Source organism: Pristiophorus japonicus, chromosome 10 (assembly GCF_044704955.1).
Source record: "Pristiophorus japonicus isolate sPriJap1 chromosome 10, sPriJap1.hap1, whole genome shotgun sequence".
Classification (NCBI taxonomy): domain Eukaryota; kingdom Metazoa; phylum Chordata; class Chondrichthyes; family Pristiophoridae; genus Pristiophorus; species Pristiophorus japonicus.
The window spans coordinates 160,999,379-161,014,372 of record NC_091986.1 but is presented as its reverse complement, the minus strand read 5'-3'; the positions used below and the strand labels follow the sequence as shown (position 1 = coordinate 161,014,372).

Here is a 14,994-nt window from a genome sequence, read left to right as displayed (position 1 = left end):
GGCACAAGTCAAGAGTGTAATGAAATACTCTCCACTTGCTGAATGAATGCAGTTCCAACAACACTCAAAAAGCTCAACACCATCCAGGACAAAGCAGCCCACTTGATTGGCACCCCATCCACCACCTTCAACATTCACTCCCTCCACCACCGACTGGCTGCAGTGTGTACCATCTACTGCAGCAAATCGTCAAGGCTTCTTTAACAGCACCTCCCAAACCCGTGACCTCTACCACCTAGAAGTACAAGGGCATCAGGTGCATGGGAATACCATCACCTGCAAGTTCCCCTCCAAGTTACACACCTTCCTTCATCATCGCTGGGTCAAAATCCTGGAACTCCCTCCCTAACAGCACTGTGGGAGTACCTTCACCACAGGGACTGCAGTGGTTTAAGTAGGCAGCTCACCACCACCTTAAGGACAATTAGGGATGGGCAATAAATGTTGGCCTTGCCAGTGACGTCCACATCCCAGGAACACTTTTTTTAAAAGTTGTTTGTGATCTTATGGCATTCCTCAGAGAACAATAAGTTCTTCCAGTGTTCCAGACAGCATTGCTCCCTCAACCAACACCACTCAAAATCACATGTTAACTTGTCATTCATCTGTTTGCTATTGTGGGTTGTTGTACAAAATGGTTGTTGTATTTGCCTTCTTGATGGCACTCACTGCACTTCAAACAAAGTAATTGTATGTGGAGTGCTTTGAGATGTTTCCAAGAGACATGGTATGATAAATGCAAATTATTATTATTTTTTTTAAATGGTGAAAGTTTATCAACTGGGCTCACCAATCACTCAGTGGATAAATGCACAATTTGTGTAAGTGAGCCATACAAATCATGATCTGATCTGATCCTAGCTCTCTGCAGATAATAGTTTTTCCCTTTTTATTAATTTACTCTGAGGATGTGGGTTACGATGTCAAGGCCATCCATCCATAGTTGCCTTGAGAAAGTGATGCTAAGCCACCTTCTTGAGAATTAAGTAATTTTACAACTGAGTGACTTGCTAGGCCACATAGAGCATTAACCAACCAGATGGTCGGGACTGCAGTCATACATAGGCCAGACTGGCTAGAGGTGGTGGGTTTTTATGATCTGACAACTTTTTTTCATATTTGTTCTGGTGCCAGCCCATAAACCCGACCGTACCTCATCCAGTACCCAAGTGCCAGGGAAGGGATGGAATTAGACAGATTCTAGATCCTGATTGCTATTCACTGACCCAGGCTGAAAGCATGCACGTGTAGTTTCTATGAAAAAATAGCTGACAAAGATTCAATATCCAGACTAATATATGAAGAATAACACATGGGTGAGGTACTAGAGTATTTGGGTATCTATGGAACCATGCAGTGTTTCCAGGAGAGAAAGGGAGAAAAGGATGGAAAATATTTTTGGGGGGGGTGGAGGGTTGGGGTTGGGTGGAGAGGTTTTGTCCCACCTGATGAAAGTCACATATGCATATTTGTTACTGGCTAATGTAATTTTTTTTTCACTGGATTGCTGCATGTTCTGTCCACTGAGTGTACATTCTATTACTGACCTTGGGGACGTAAAATACAAGTTTTATATTAAAGCATTGCTTCTGTTTGGTGAGGAGTGACATGCCACTCTGCTAATTGCCTTGTTTTGCTTTTAAAACAATGTCACAGCAATCAGCACAATGACGTTTTCTGCATTGTTACTTCTGCCAACAGAAAAAAGTATTTGTGTGAGGGTGTTGTCCAAATTATAGCTCTACATTTAATAATGCAACAAGTATGGATGTGTGAATATGTTCCTAATAAATCAAACTTGAAAAATCATTCAAAAGTCATGAGTTAGTGTTTTGCTGTCAATAATGTTAAGGAGTGTAATAATATATAGGAAGGAGGCACAGGAGGATGAGGTAAGGGTATCGAGAAATACTTCCCTTAATGAATTCCAAGACCTCAGGTTATGCAACTTGTGCTAACAAAAATCAAAATATAATGTGAGGGTACAAGTGAGATACATTGTTAAATTATCTCAATCGTCACGTAAGTACTCAGAGTCTCTGAAAATCTGACCATGTGAAGTTACTCACCACCATATTAGGCGATATTAATAAAGAAATAATTTCCATTTATATAGTGCCTTTCACAAACTCAGGACATAGCAAAGCATCTCGGCGACAATGAAATATTCTTGGCAGTGTAGTCACTGTTGGGAAATGCGACAGCTTAATTTACACACAGCATGGTTCCACCAAAAGAAATAAAATGAATGACCAGATAATCTGTTTTTTCTGAGGTTAATTGAGGCATATATGTTATTGAGGATACGAAGAGAATTCCCATCTCCTCTTCAAAAGCGGCATGAATCTTTTATGTCTGCCTGAGAGGGCAGATTGGACTTTAGTTTAACGTCTCATCCGAAAGACAGTACTGCCAACAGTGCAACACTCCCTCAGTGCTACACTGAGCATCCGTCTAGCTTATGCACTTTCTGGATTGAACCCATGACTTTCTGACTCCGTGGTGAGAGTGCTACCAATTATGCAAGGCTCACACTAGTATTTCTGTTCTTTATGCTTTGTCCGACAAAACTATTTTGGGGATATAAACCATTTGGTTTAAATCCACTAAACATCATTCTAGAATGGGAACCATTGCTGATTTTCACCCTCCCTTCTTCAGTGGTGAGGTCAATTGTAATGCTTCCTATGCCACCTCTATACTTGACTCAGCACAGACCAAGGTTGAATTGTCTTTGTCTACATGGCTCAGTTCTATAATGGATGGGTGCACTTATCTAATAAACCAATATATTGCTATCTAATCCAAGAATACTGAATGTAATCTTTATGGGGCTATAACATTGTTAGTAAGTACCTGAAGCACCAGAAATCTGATGGTAAAACTTTGTTTCTTCTGTTTCTCTCCTCCCATTTTCCAATTTTTACAATGCTTTCCTCTCCCACCCTTTATGGGCCATACATGTTCGCTGACTGACCAGTGGCATGTTAATATTCATGCGTTTTAACATTCCTTTAACCAGCCATTTACAAGTCCACAGCAATGATCCTAGTTAACTTACCTTTTGATATTTTTGAGTTAGAAGAGTGCTGTGCCGCCTCTTCTGCATGGCATGATAACATAAGAACATGAGCAATAGGAGCAGGAGCTTCGAGCCTGCTCCGCCATTCAATAAGATTATATCTGATCTTGGGCTCAGCTCCACTTCCCTGCCTGCTCCCCATAACCCTCACTTCCTTATTGTTCAAAAATCTGTCTATCTCCACCCTAAATATATCCAATGACCCCACCTCCACAGCTCTCTGAAGCAGAGAATTCCACAGATTTACGACCCTCTGAGAAGAAATTCCTCCTCATCTCAGTCCTAAATGGGCAACCCTTATTCTTAAACTATGCCCCCTAGTTCTAGATTCCCCCACGCATGGAAACATCTTCTCTGTATCTACCTTGTCGAGACCCTCAGTATCTTGTATGTTTCAATAAGATCATCTCTCATTCTTCTAAACTCCAATGAGTATAGGCCCAACCTGCTCAATCTTTCTTCATAAGGCAACCTCTTCATCTCCGGAATCAACCTAGTAAACCTCTGAATTACCTTCAATGCAAGCACATCTCCCCTCAAAAAAGGAGACCAAAACTGTACGCAGTAGTCTAGGTGTGGTCTCACCAATACCCTGTAGTTGTAGCAGGACTTTTCTACTTTTATACTCCATCTTGCAATAAAGGCCAACATTCCATTTCCCTTCCTGATTACTTGCTGTAGCTGCATACTAACTTTTTGTGTTTCATGCACAAGGACCCCCAGGTCCCTCTGTACTGCAGCATTTTGTAATCTCTCTCCATTTAAATAATTTGCTTTTTTATTTTTCCTGACAAAGTGGAAAACCTCACATTTTCCCACATTATACTCCATCTGCCAAATGTTTCTCCACTCACGTAGCCTGACTATCCCTTTGCAGATTTTCTGTGTCCTCCTCACAACTTGTTTTCCCACCCATCTTCATATCATCAGCAAACTTGACTACATTACACTTGGTCCTTTCATCCAAGTCATTCATATAGATTGTAAATAGTTGAGGCCCCAGCACCAATCCTTGTGGAACCCCACTAGTTACAGTTTACCAACTGGAAAATGACCCATTTATCCCAACTCTCTGTTTTCTGTTAGTTAGCCAATCCTCTATTCCCCAACTCCATGAGCTCTTATCTTGAGCAGTAACCTTTTATGTTGTACCTTTTCAAATGCTTTCTGAAAATCCAAATACACCACATTCACTGGTTCCCCCTTATCCACCCTGCTCGTTACATCCTCAAAGAACTCCAGTAAATTTGTCAAACATGATTTCCCTTTCATAAAACCATGCAGATTCTGCTTGACTGTAATTATGCTTTTCCAAATGACCTGCTACTGTTTCCTTAATAATGGACTCCAGCATTTTCCCAACAACAGATGTTAGGCTAACTGGTCTATAGTTTCCTGCTTTCTGTCTCCCTCCTTTTTTTAAATAGGGGCGTTACATTTGCGGTTTTCCAATCTGCTGGGGGATCTCCAGAATGCAGGGAATTTTGGTAGATTGCAACCAATGCATCCACTATCTCTGCAGCCACTTATTTTAAGACCCTAGGAAGCAGGCCATCAGGTCCAGGGGACCTGTCCACGTTTAATCACATTATTTTACCAAGTACTTTTTCTTTAGTGATGGTGATTGTTTTAAGTTCCCCCCTCCTCCCTATTGCCCCTTGATTATCTATTATTGGGATATTTTTAGTGTCTTCTACCGTGAAGACTGATACAAAATATTTGTTCAAAGTCTCTGCCATTTTCCTGTTCCCCATTATTAATTCCCCAGTCTTGTTCTCTAGGGGACCAACGTTTACTTAATCTACTCTCTTCCTTTTTATATACCTGTAGAAGCTCTTACTATCTGTTTTTATATTTCTTTCTAGATTGAGATCACAAAGTCATTGAAAAAGTGTTGCGTTTAACCTTTTGAGTACTTTAGGAGAATTCCTTCACTGAATTTGAGTGTAGTCAATTTAATTTGTAAATTCTTGTATTTCCACAATATTTTGCATTAAAATTTGTCTTGTAGTTGTTAAACCTGGATATTTTGAAAGAACATTAATTACCAAAGCACTCAATGGACATGTATCACAATAAGTACTTGACTTATGCATTAGAAAATTCACGATGACGCACAAGAATTGATTGGAAGTATGGAGTCTTGGCTGTGTGGAACAATGGTCAGGAAAGCAGCATGCCTGAAATGCAGCATGCTGAATTTTGCAATAGATCATTGGCACCAAAAGGAGGCTGCCTGCAGACAAATGCAAGACTCTTGTCCAGTAGATGTTTACTTAAATGTGGTACCTTACATACTTTGGGAATGGCTCAACCCCCAGCATGTATACTATGGATCACCTGCTCAAGTGGGATCTTAGAGATTTTTGCTGCACAGTTGTTAAAAGTTTTAATATTTTTTGCATTTGCAGTTTGATTCTGATGCTCCATCCATTAGTTCTTTTTGCTGGGTAGTCTACACTATTCGACATTTTGTTTTTTTTTCTGCCAGTACTTTACTTTTTATCATTCTTGGTTGCTGTTGATATTGAAATTCTCACCAGCAGAGTGGTGTGGATGGATATTTCTTTAGGGACTCTTACTTATGCCGCATAATTTAGATGAGGAAAAGGAGTTCATGATGGGTCAATAAATGTATGTATAACAACCCCTGAGGTGTTTTGGCCTTAGCTGTCAATGTGACATGTTTGTATTTAAATTGAATGGCTTGGCTCCTCCGGGTAATTGCTGAGAGACCAACCAAATTAAGCACCTTGTATAGCATGCGAATTACAGAAGCTAATGCCAATACCAAACCAAATCTCCAACAACTTTTGTCACAGGGTCCCACAAGAAATGTGTGTCTAAATGAGCATGCTTACCTTTGTCTTCCTTTTGATACTAGCAAACCACTTGCATATTTGTAGCCAGATCAAAGGGACTAGGGTGGCTACATTGACTCAGTTGGTCACTACTTTCATCCAGCTTACACCTGTGCTTTCACCGAAGAGTGGTCTTCAGCCCCAAATAGGGCCATTCTCCTTTGGTATACTGCTTGCAACAGAACCTCCAATCAAAAGTTTAGCTTATATTTCTTCTTTAGTACCATTCTAAGCAATTATTTGGTTTTTCTGCCACCATCACAACTTCCCCTTAAATGGCAAGCTGCTACTCTTTAAAAGCTACTGTCAAGTCTCTTGGCCCCCCCCCCCCAGAAAAGTCCCTGGGTATTTTTCATGTGTCAGGATCTTATTGAAATTAGAGGGAGGGGTTAGCATCGCACAATTTGGCCGGGCGAGCCTGCTGAGCTGAGTTGAGTTGCTAGTAAAGGCACATCCAGACCATGGCCCAGCATAATTTAATGTTGCTACGCTCGCAAAATCTGAACTAAAAATTAAAATGTTGTATAAACTTTCCGTGTGTGTGTGTGTATACACTACCTTTTAAATATTACATTTTACCCTGCTAGTTTCTGCAGATGGAGGCACAGAGTCTTCCACACTAGTTGATGATGGCAGTGAGGAGGATTTTGCTTATGAGGAAATATGCCATGCAAATCCCAGGTACCGTCAGCCTGGTGGAGAACAACTTGCTATAAATGAGGTAATAACCTTTATCTTTAATAAATGCTATTCTTGTAGTAAGTTGAATTGGTAGAAGTATTATTTAAAATGTGATTTCAAAGGGCAGGTCTTAAAAATATAGGACAACACCTGTATTGACATAAAAACAGAAAATGCTGCCTGACCTGCTGAGTACTTTTTAAATTTTTTCATGGTACCAAAGTTGTGTTTCCAGTTTTCCCGATAGGTGCCCTGTCCTGTAAGATTGTGAGATATGTTATGCTTGTAGCACCACCTTTAGGCGAAATATCTTTGGAAATATTGCCACCGATTATTGTTTTAAATATTAATATACAATTGATAATATAAAAACCGAGTGAGCACCACAGAGATAGCTAGACTGTAAAAAGGAAAGTCAATGGAGTTAATTTTGTCTTGGGGTGATAATGTAAAACATTGCCATTGATTTCAATGGAGATGAAAATTGGGAGAGATGTAAAACGGGTATTTGAATCAGTGTCACCTGTTTGGCACCCAAAGTCAAAATTAACACTAGTGTGATCTGTTACTGATCTGAGGATCAGTTATGAGTAATAGTCCTCCATTGACCTGAGAAAGGCACCTTGTAGCCTTAAAAGGGCACACCAAGTTACAAACCGCTACACTTTAGATGAACACTATGGGCTAGAAATTCGACAGGTTTGCGCCCGTTTCACCGCCAAGGCAAAGCGATATATATTTTTTTTTTGGCCATTAAACGAGTCACACGACATTTTGTGCCCTGGCGGAAAATTCGGCAGTGGTTTAGCGCCGGTGCTTAATATAATCACCCGCCCGATTTAAAAATAAATAAATAAATAATTTTAAAGCGTTTTTATGACGTCAATTGACGTGCAATGCTGCACTATCGCCGCGGGCGGTAAATTCGGCAATATCACCTGTCCAAAAACCCACCCAGGTCGGACTCTGGGCACCCGGTGCTAACGGCTCCATCTTGAAAATGGAACACAAGTTCAGTGCAGAACATGATTTGGAGAAGGAAGGTTGCATTTTATACAGTGAAATTTTATGTGAGTTAAGTTTATTTTTAAAGACATTTTTAAAAATGGGGGCTATACTGTGTCAACTATTATTTCTGGCTGCTTTTTGTATGCAGCGTTGAGCTGGAAGAAGGCTTATTGATGAGCATTTTGAGCTTAATGCTGGCCTCCCGAACGGCAGATCGGGAGGCCAGCATCGCGAGAGTGGAGCAGCGCAGGAGGATAAAGGGTGGCAGCGGCAGATCGGGAGGCCAGCATAGTGAAAGCAGAGCAGTGCGGGAGGATACAGAGCGGCGGCGGCAGATCGGGAGGCCAGCATCGCGAGAGCGGAGCGGAACAGTGCGGGAGGATAAAGGGCGGCGGCAGCAACTGGGGAGCGGTGGCAGATCGGGAGGCCAGCATCGCGAGAGCGGAGCGGCGGGGGAGGATAAAGGGCGGCGGCAGCAACTGGGAGCGGTAGCAGATCGGGAGGCCAGCATCGCGAGAGCGGAGCGGCGGGGGAGGATAAAGGGCGGCGGCAGCAACTGGGAGCGGTGGCAGATCGGGAGGCCAGCATCGCGAGAGCGGAGCGGAGCAGTGCGGGAGGATAAAGGGCGGCGGCAGCAACTGGGAGTGGTGGCAGATCGGGAGGCCAGCATCGCGAGAGCGGAGCGGCGGGGGAGGATAAAGGGCGGCGGCAGCAACTGGGGAGCGGTGGCAGATCGGGAGGCCAGCATCGCGAGAGCGGAGCGGCGGGGGAGGATAAAGGGCGGCGGCAGCAACTGGGAGCGGTAGCAGATCGGGAGGCCAGCATCGCGAGAGCGGAGCGGCGGGGGAGGATAAAGGGCGGCGGCAGCAACTGAGAGCGGTAGCAGATCGGGAGGCCAGCTGCAGCAGGGGCAGAAAGTAAACAAAAGAAGTAAAAAGAAATCGAAGTGTGACGTCACAGCCAAGCGGATAAGTGATTGGCTGGTGGATTGGTGAGTATTTTATCTTTTTCTTTTTCTTTTCTTATCAGTAGGTAACCTTTGGTATTGTTGCCAAATTAAGTTACTTTAAGGGTTAAGTCATGGCAGGAAAGTCCAGACCCGTCTCATGCTCCTCCTATGCTATGTGGGAAATCAGGGACACTTCCCTGAGGATGTCGTGAATAGCACGTTTACTGAATTGGTCACACCACAGGTAAAGGTTACACAGGCAGATAGGGAATGGGTGACCATCAGGAAGAGCAGTGGAAGGAAGGTAGTGCAGGGGTCCCCTGTGGTCATCTCCCTCCAAAACAGATATACCATTTTGGGTACTGTTGGGGGAGATGGCCCATCAGGGGAAAGCAGCAGCAGCCAAGTTCATGGCACCATGGGTGGCTCTGCTGCACCGGAGGGTGGGAGAGCTATAGTGGTAGGGGATTCTATTGTAAGGAGAATAGATAGGCGTTTCTGTAGCCTTAATCGAGACTCCAGGATGGTATGTTGCCTCCTTGGTGCAAGGGTCTCTGAGCGGCTGCAGAGCATTCTGGAGGGGGAGAGTGAACAGTCAATTGTCGTGGTGCATATAGGTAGAAACGATATAGGTAAAAAAACGGGCTGAGATCCTACAAGCTGAATTTAGGGAGCTAGGAGTTAAATTAAAAAGTAGGACCTCAAAGGTAGTAGTCTCAGGATTGCTACCAGTGCCATGTGCTAGTCAGAGTAGAAATAGCAGAATAGTTAAGATGAATACGTGGCTTGAGGAATGATGGAAGAGGGAGGGATTCAAATTCCTGGGACATTGGAACCGGTTCTGGGGGAGGTGGGACCAGTGCAAACCGGATGGTCTGCACCTGGGCAGGACTGGAATCTATGTCCTAGGGGGAGTGTTTGCTAGTGCTGTTGGGGAGGGTTTGAACTAATATGGCAGGGAGATGGGAATCTGTGCACGGAGACAGAGGGAAGTAAAATGGGGGCAGAAGAAAAAGGTAGAAAGGAGATAAGGAAAAGTGGAAGGCAGAGAAATCAAAGGCAAAAATCAAAAAGGGCCACATTACAACATAATTCTAAAAGGACAAAGAGTGTTAAAAAAATAAGCCTGTAGGCTCTGGGTCTCAATGCGAGGAGCATGCATAATAAGGTGGATGAATTAACTGCTGTTAACAGATATGATGTAATTGGGATTAGGGAGACATGGCTCCAGAGTGACCAAGGCTGGGAATTCAATATTCCGGAAGGATAGACAGAAAGGAAAAGGAGGTGGGGTAGCGTTACTGGTTAAAGAGGAGATTAACGCAATAGTAAGGAAGAACATTAGCTTGGATGATGTGGCATCTGTATGGATAGAGCTGCGGAATACCAAAAGGAAAAAAACATGAGTGGGAGTTGTGTACAGACCACCAAATAGTAGTAGTGAGGCTGGAGATGGCATCAAACAGGAAATTAGGGATGCGTGCAATAAAGGTACAGCAGTTATCATGGGTGACTTTAATCTCCATATAGATTGGGCTAAACAAACTAGTAGCAATGCGGCGAAGGAGGATTTCCTGGAGTGTATAAGGGATGGTTTTCTAGACCAATATGTCGAGGAACCAACTAGACAGCTGGCTATCCTAGACTGGGTGTTGTGTAATGAGAGAGGATTAATTAGCAATCTTGTTGTGTGAGGCCCCTTGGGGTAGAGTGACCATAATATGGTAGAATTCTTCATTAAGATGGAGAGTGACACAGTTAATTCAGAGACTAGAGTCCTGAATTTAAAGAAAGGTAACTTCGATGGTATGAGACATGAATTGGCTAGGATAGACTGGCAAATTATATTTAAAGGGTTGACGGTGGCTAGGCAATGGCAGGCATTTAAAGATCACATGGATGAACTTCAACAATTGTACATCACTGGCTTAAAAATAAAATGGGGAAGGTGGCTCAACCAAGGCTTACAAGGGAAATTAAGGATAATGTTAAATCCAAGGAAGAGACATATAAATTGGCCAGAAAAAGCAGCAAACCTGAGGACTGGGAGACATTTAGAATTCAGCAGAGGACGACAAAAGGTTTAATTAGGAGGGGGAATATAGAGTATGAGAGTAAGCTTGCAAGGAACATAAAAGCTGGCTCCAAAAGCTCCTATAGATATGTGAAGACGAACAGATTAGTGAAGACAAATGTAGGTCCCTTGCAGTCTGAATCAGGTGAATTTATAATGAGGAACAAAGAAATGGCAGACCAATTGAACAAATACTTTGGTTCTGTCTTCACTAAGGAAGGCACAAATAACCTTCCGGAAATACTAGGGGACTGAGGGTCTCGCAAAAAGGAGGAACTGAAGGAAATTCTCATTAGTCAGCAAATTGTGTTAGGGAAATTGATGGGATTGAGGGCCAATAAGTCCCCAGGGCCTGATAGTCTGTATCCTAGAGTACTTAAGGAAGTGGCCCGAGAAATAGTGGACGCATTGGTGATCTTTTTCCAACATTCTAGAGACTCTGGATCAGTTCCTATGGATTGGAGGGTAGCTAATGTAACCTCACTTTTTAAAAAAGGAGGGAGAGAGAAAACAGGGAATTATAGACCGGTTAGCCTGACATCGGTGGGAAAAATGTTGGAATCAATTATTAAAGATGTAATAGCAGCACATTTGAAAAGCAGTGACAGATCGGTCCAAGTCAGCATGGATTTAGGAAAGGGAAATCATGCTTGACACATCTTATAGAATTTTTTGAGGATGTAAGTAGCAGAGTGGACAAGGGAGAACCAGTGGCTGTGGTGTATTTGGACTTTCAAAAGCTTTTGACAAGGTCCCACACAAGAGATTAGTGTGCAAAATTAAAGCACATGGTATTGGGGGTAATGTATTGACGTGGATAGAGACTGTTTGGCAGACAGAAAGCAAAGAGTAGGAATAAACGGGTCCTTTTCAGAATGGCAGGCAGTAACTAGTGGGGTACCGCAAGGTTCAGTGCTGGGACCCCAGCTATTTACAATATACATTAATGATTTAGACGAAGGAATTGAATGCAATATATCCAGGTTTGCAGATGACACAAAGCTGGGAGGCAGTGTGAGCTGTGAGGAGGATGCTGAGAGAGGCTGCATGGTGACTTGGACAGGTTAGGTGAGTGGGCAAATGCATGGCAGATGCAGTATAATGTATATAAATGTGAGGTTATCCACTTTGGTGGCAAAAACAGGAAGGCGGAATATTATCTGAATGGTGACAGATTAGGAAAAGGGGAGGTGCATCGAGACCTGGGTGTCATGGTACATCAGTCATTGAAAGCTGTCATGCAGTTACAGCAGGCGGTGAAGAAGGCAAATGGCATGTTGGCCTTCATAGTGAGGGGATTTGAGTATAGGAGCAGGGAGGTCTTGCTGCAGTTCTATAGGGCCTTGGTGAGGCCACACCTTGAACATTGTGTACAGTTTTGGTCTCCGAATCTGAGGAAGGACATTCTTGCTATTGAGGGAGTGCAGCGAAGGTTCACAAGACTGATTCCTGGGATGGCAGGACTGACATATAAAGAAAGACTGGATCGACTAGGCTTATATTCTCTGGAATTTAGAAGAAGGAGAGGGGATCTCCTAGAAACACACAAAATTCTGTCGGGATTGGGCAGGTTAGATGCAGGAAGAATATTCCCGATGTTGGGGAAGTCCAGAACCAGGGGTCACAGTCTAAGGATAAGGGGTAAGCCATTTAGGACCGAGATGAGGAGAAACTTCTTCACTCAGCGAATTGTGAACCTATGGAATTCTCTACCACAGAAAGTTGTTGAGGCAAGTTCGTTAGATATACTCAAAAGGGAGTTAGATATGGCCCTTGCAGCTGAAGGGGTATGGAGAGAAAGCAGGAATGGGGTACTAAAGTTGCATGATCTGCCATGATATTGAATGGTGGTGCAGGCTCAAAGACCCGAATGGCCTACTTCTGCACCTATTTTCTATGTTTCTATGTTAATCGAAGAACTCTCAGACATATGGGGGGGCGGCCTTAACCCCCTTGAGTTTAAGGGATAAGTGCTCATACATGCAGCTCTCTGAGGCACAGTGCATTTGAAGGCTGCACTTCCAGAAAGAGGTGGTCACACAGATATGCCAGCTCATAAAGGCAGACCTACAGCCCACCAGCAGCAAGAAGACTGCGCTGCCTGTGTAGGTGAAGGTAACTGCAGCACTTGTCTTCTATGCCTCTGGCTCCTTTCAGGCATCGGCAGTGGACATCTGCTCCGTCTTGCAGCTCGTTGCACATTGCTGCATTCGCCAGGTGACTACTGCACTTTACTCATGCAGGATGGACTTTATAAGAACATAAACATAAGAAATAGGAGCAGGAGTAGGCCGTGTAGCCCCTCGAGCTTGCTCCGCCATTTAATACGATCATGGTTGATACGATCATGGTTGATCCGATCATGGACTCAGTTCCACTTCCCTGCCGCTCTCCATAACCCCTTATTCCCTTATCGTTTCAGAAATTGTCTATTTCTGTCTTAAATTTATTCAATGTCCCAGCTTCCACAGCTCTCTGAGGCAGTGAATTCCACAGATCCACAATCCTCTAAGAAATTTCTCCTCATCTCAGTGTTAAATGGGCGGCCCCTTATTCTAAGATCGTGCCTTCTAGTTCTCGTCTCCCTATCAGTGGAAACATCCTCTCTGCATCCACCTTGTCAAGCCCCCTCATAATCTTATACATTTCGATAAGATCACCTCTCATTCTTCTGAATTCCAATGAGTGGAGGCCCAACCTACTCAATCTTTCCTCATAAGTCAACCCCTCATCTCTGGAATCAACCTTGTGAACCTTCTCTGAACTGCCTCCAAAGCAAGTATATCCTTTCATAAATATGGAAACCAAAATTGCATGCAGTATTCCAGGTGTGGCCCCACCAATACTCTACAACTGTAGCAAGACTTCCCTGCTTTTATACTCCATCCCCTTTGCAATAAAGGTCAAGATTCCATTGGCCTTCCTGATCACTTGCTGTACCTGCATACTAACCTTTTGTATTTCATCCACAAGTATCCCCAGGTCCCGCTGTACCGCAACACTTTGCAATCTTTCTCCATTTAAATAATAACTTGCTCTTTGATTTTTTTTCTGCCAAAGTGCATGACATCACACTTTCCAACATTATATTCCATCTGCCAAATTTTTGCCCACTCACTTAGCCTGTCTATGTCCTTTTGCAGATCTTTTGTGTTCTCTTCATACATTGCTTTTTCTCCCATCTTTGTATCGTCAGCAAACTTGGCTACACAACACCCAGCCCCTTCGTCCAAGTCGTTAATATAGATTGTAAATAGTTGGGGTCCCAGCACTGATCCCTGCGGCACCCCACTGGTTACTGATTGCCAACCTGAGAATGAACCATTTATCCCTACTCTCTGTTTTCTGTTCATTAGCCAATCCTCTATCCATGCTAATATATTACCCCCAACCCCGTGAATTTTTATCTTGTGCAGTAACCTTTTATGTGGCACCTTGTCAAATGCCATCTGGAAGTCCAAATAACCCACATCCACTGGTTTCCCTTTATCCACCCTGTTCGTTACATCCTCAAAGAATTCTAGCAAATTTGCCAAACATGACTTCCCCGTCATAAATCCATGCTGACTCTGCTTGACCGAATTTTATAAAATTATAAAGTTCCCAATGACCAAGGAGGCACAGAATGAGAGGGCTTTGGACAAATTGCTGACTTCCCCAAGGTTCAGGCTGTCATACGCACATATCGCCCTGCAAGCATTTTTCCTCAATCCAGAGATTTACCAAAAATGAAAGGGATTCTACTCTCTGAACATATAGATTGTCTGCGACCATACTCAGTGCATCATGGCAGTAAATGCCCAATTTCCAGGGAGTATCCATAATGCTTTCATCTTGAGAGGTCTCATGCCTGTTTGAGCGTCGGCCACAAGGTCAGAGCTGGATGCTGGGGGACAAAGGTTACGGCCTCGCCATCTGGCTCATGACGCCCCTCCCCCCCCCCCCCCCCACCTCCTCCGGAACCCTCAGACAGAAGCTGAGCATCGCTATAATGACAATCATATAGCCACAAGCAACATCATCGAAAAGACTGCGACGAGGAGAAACTTCTTCACTCAGAGTTGTTAACCTGTGGAATTCCCTGCCGCAGAGAGTTGTTGATGTCAGTTCATTGGATATATTCAAGAGGGAGTTAGCTAGGGCCCTTACGGCTAAAGGGATCAAGGGGAATGGAGAGAAAGCAGGAAAGGGGTACTGAGGGAATGATCAGCCATGATCTTGAATGGCTGTGCAGGTTCGAAGGGCCGAATGGCCTACTCCTGCACCTATTTTCTATGTTTCTATGCCCACGCGCAAGTGATCGTCTCGATCTTGGACACTACAGTGGTTTCGCTGATCG

General features: G+C 43.7%; 1 protein-coding gene across 3 annotated transcripts in view; it reads left to right on the top strand.

Moving 5' to 3' along the window:
- LOC139275163 (spermatogenesis-associated protein 13-like) overlaps positions 1–14,994 on the top strand; it is a 365,108-nt gene that overhangs the window by 308,031 nt on the left and 42,083 nt on the right. For all 3 annotated transcript variants that reach the window (XM_070892243.1, XM_070892242.1, XM_070892244.1), the window contains one exon: positions 6,531–6,664. In XM_070892243.1, the coding sequence (XP_070748344.1) occupies positions 6,531–6,664 (134 nt within the window). The remainder of the gene's footprint in view (positions 1–6,530; positions 6,665–14,994) is intronic.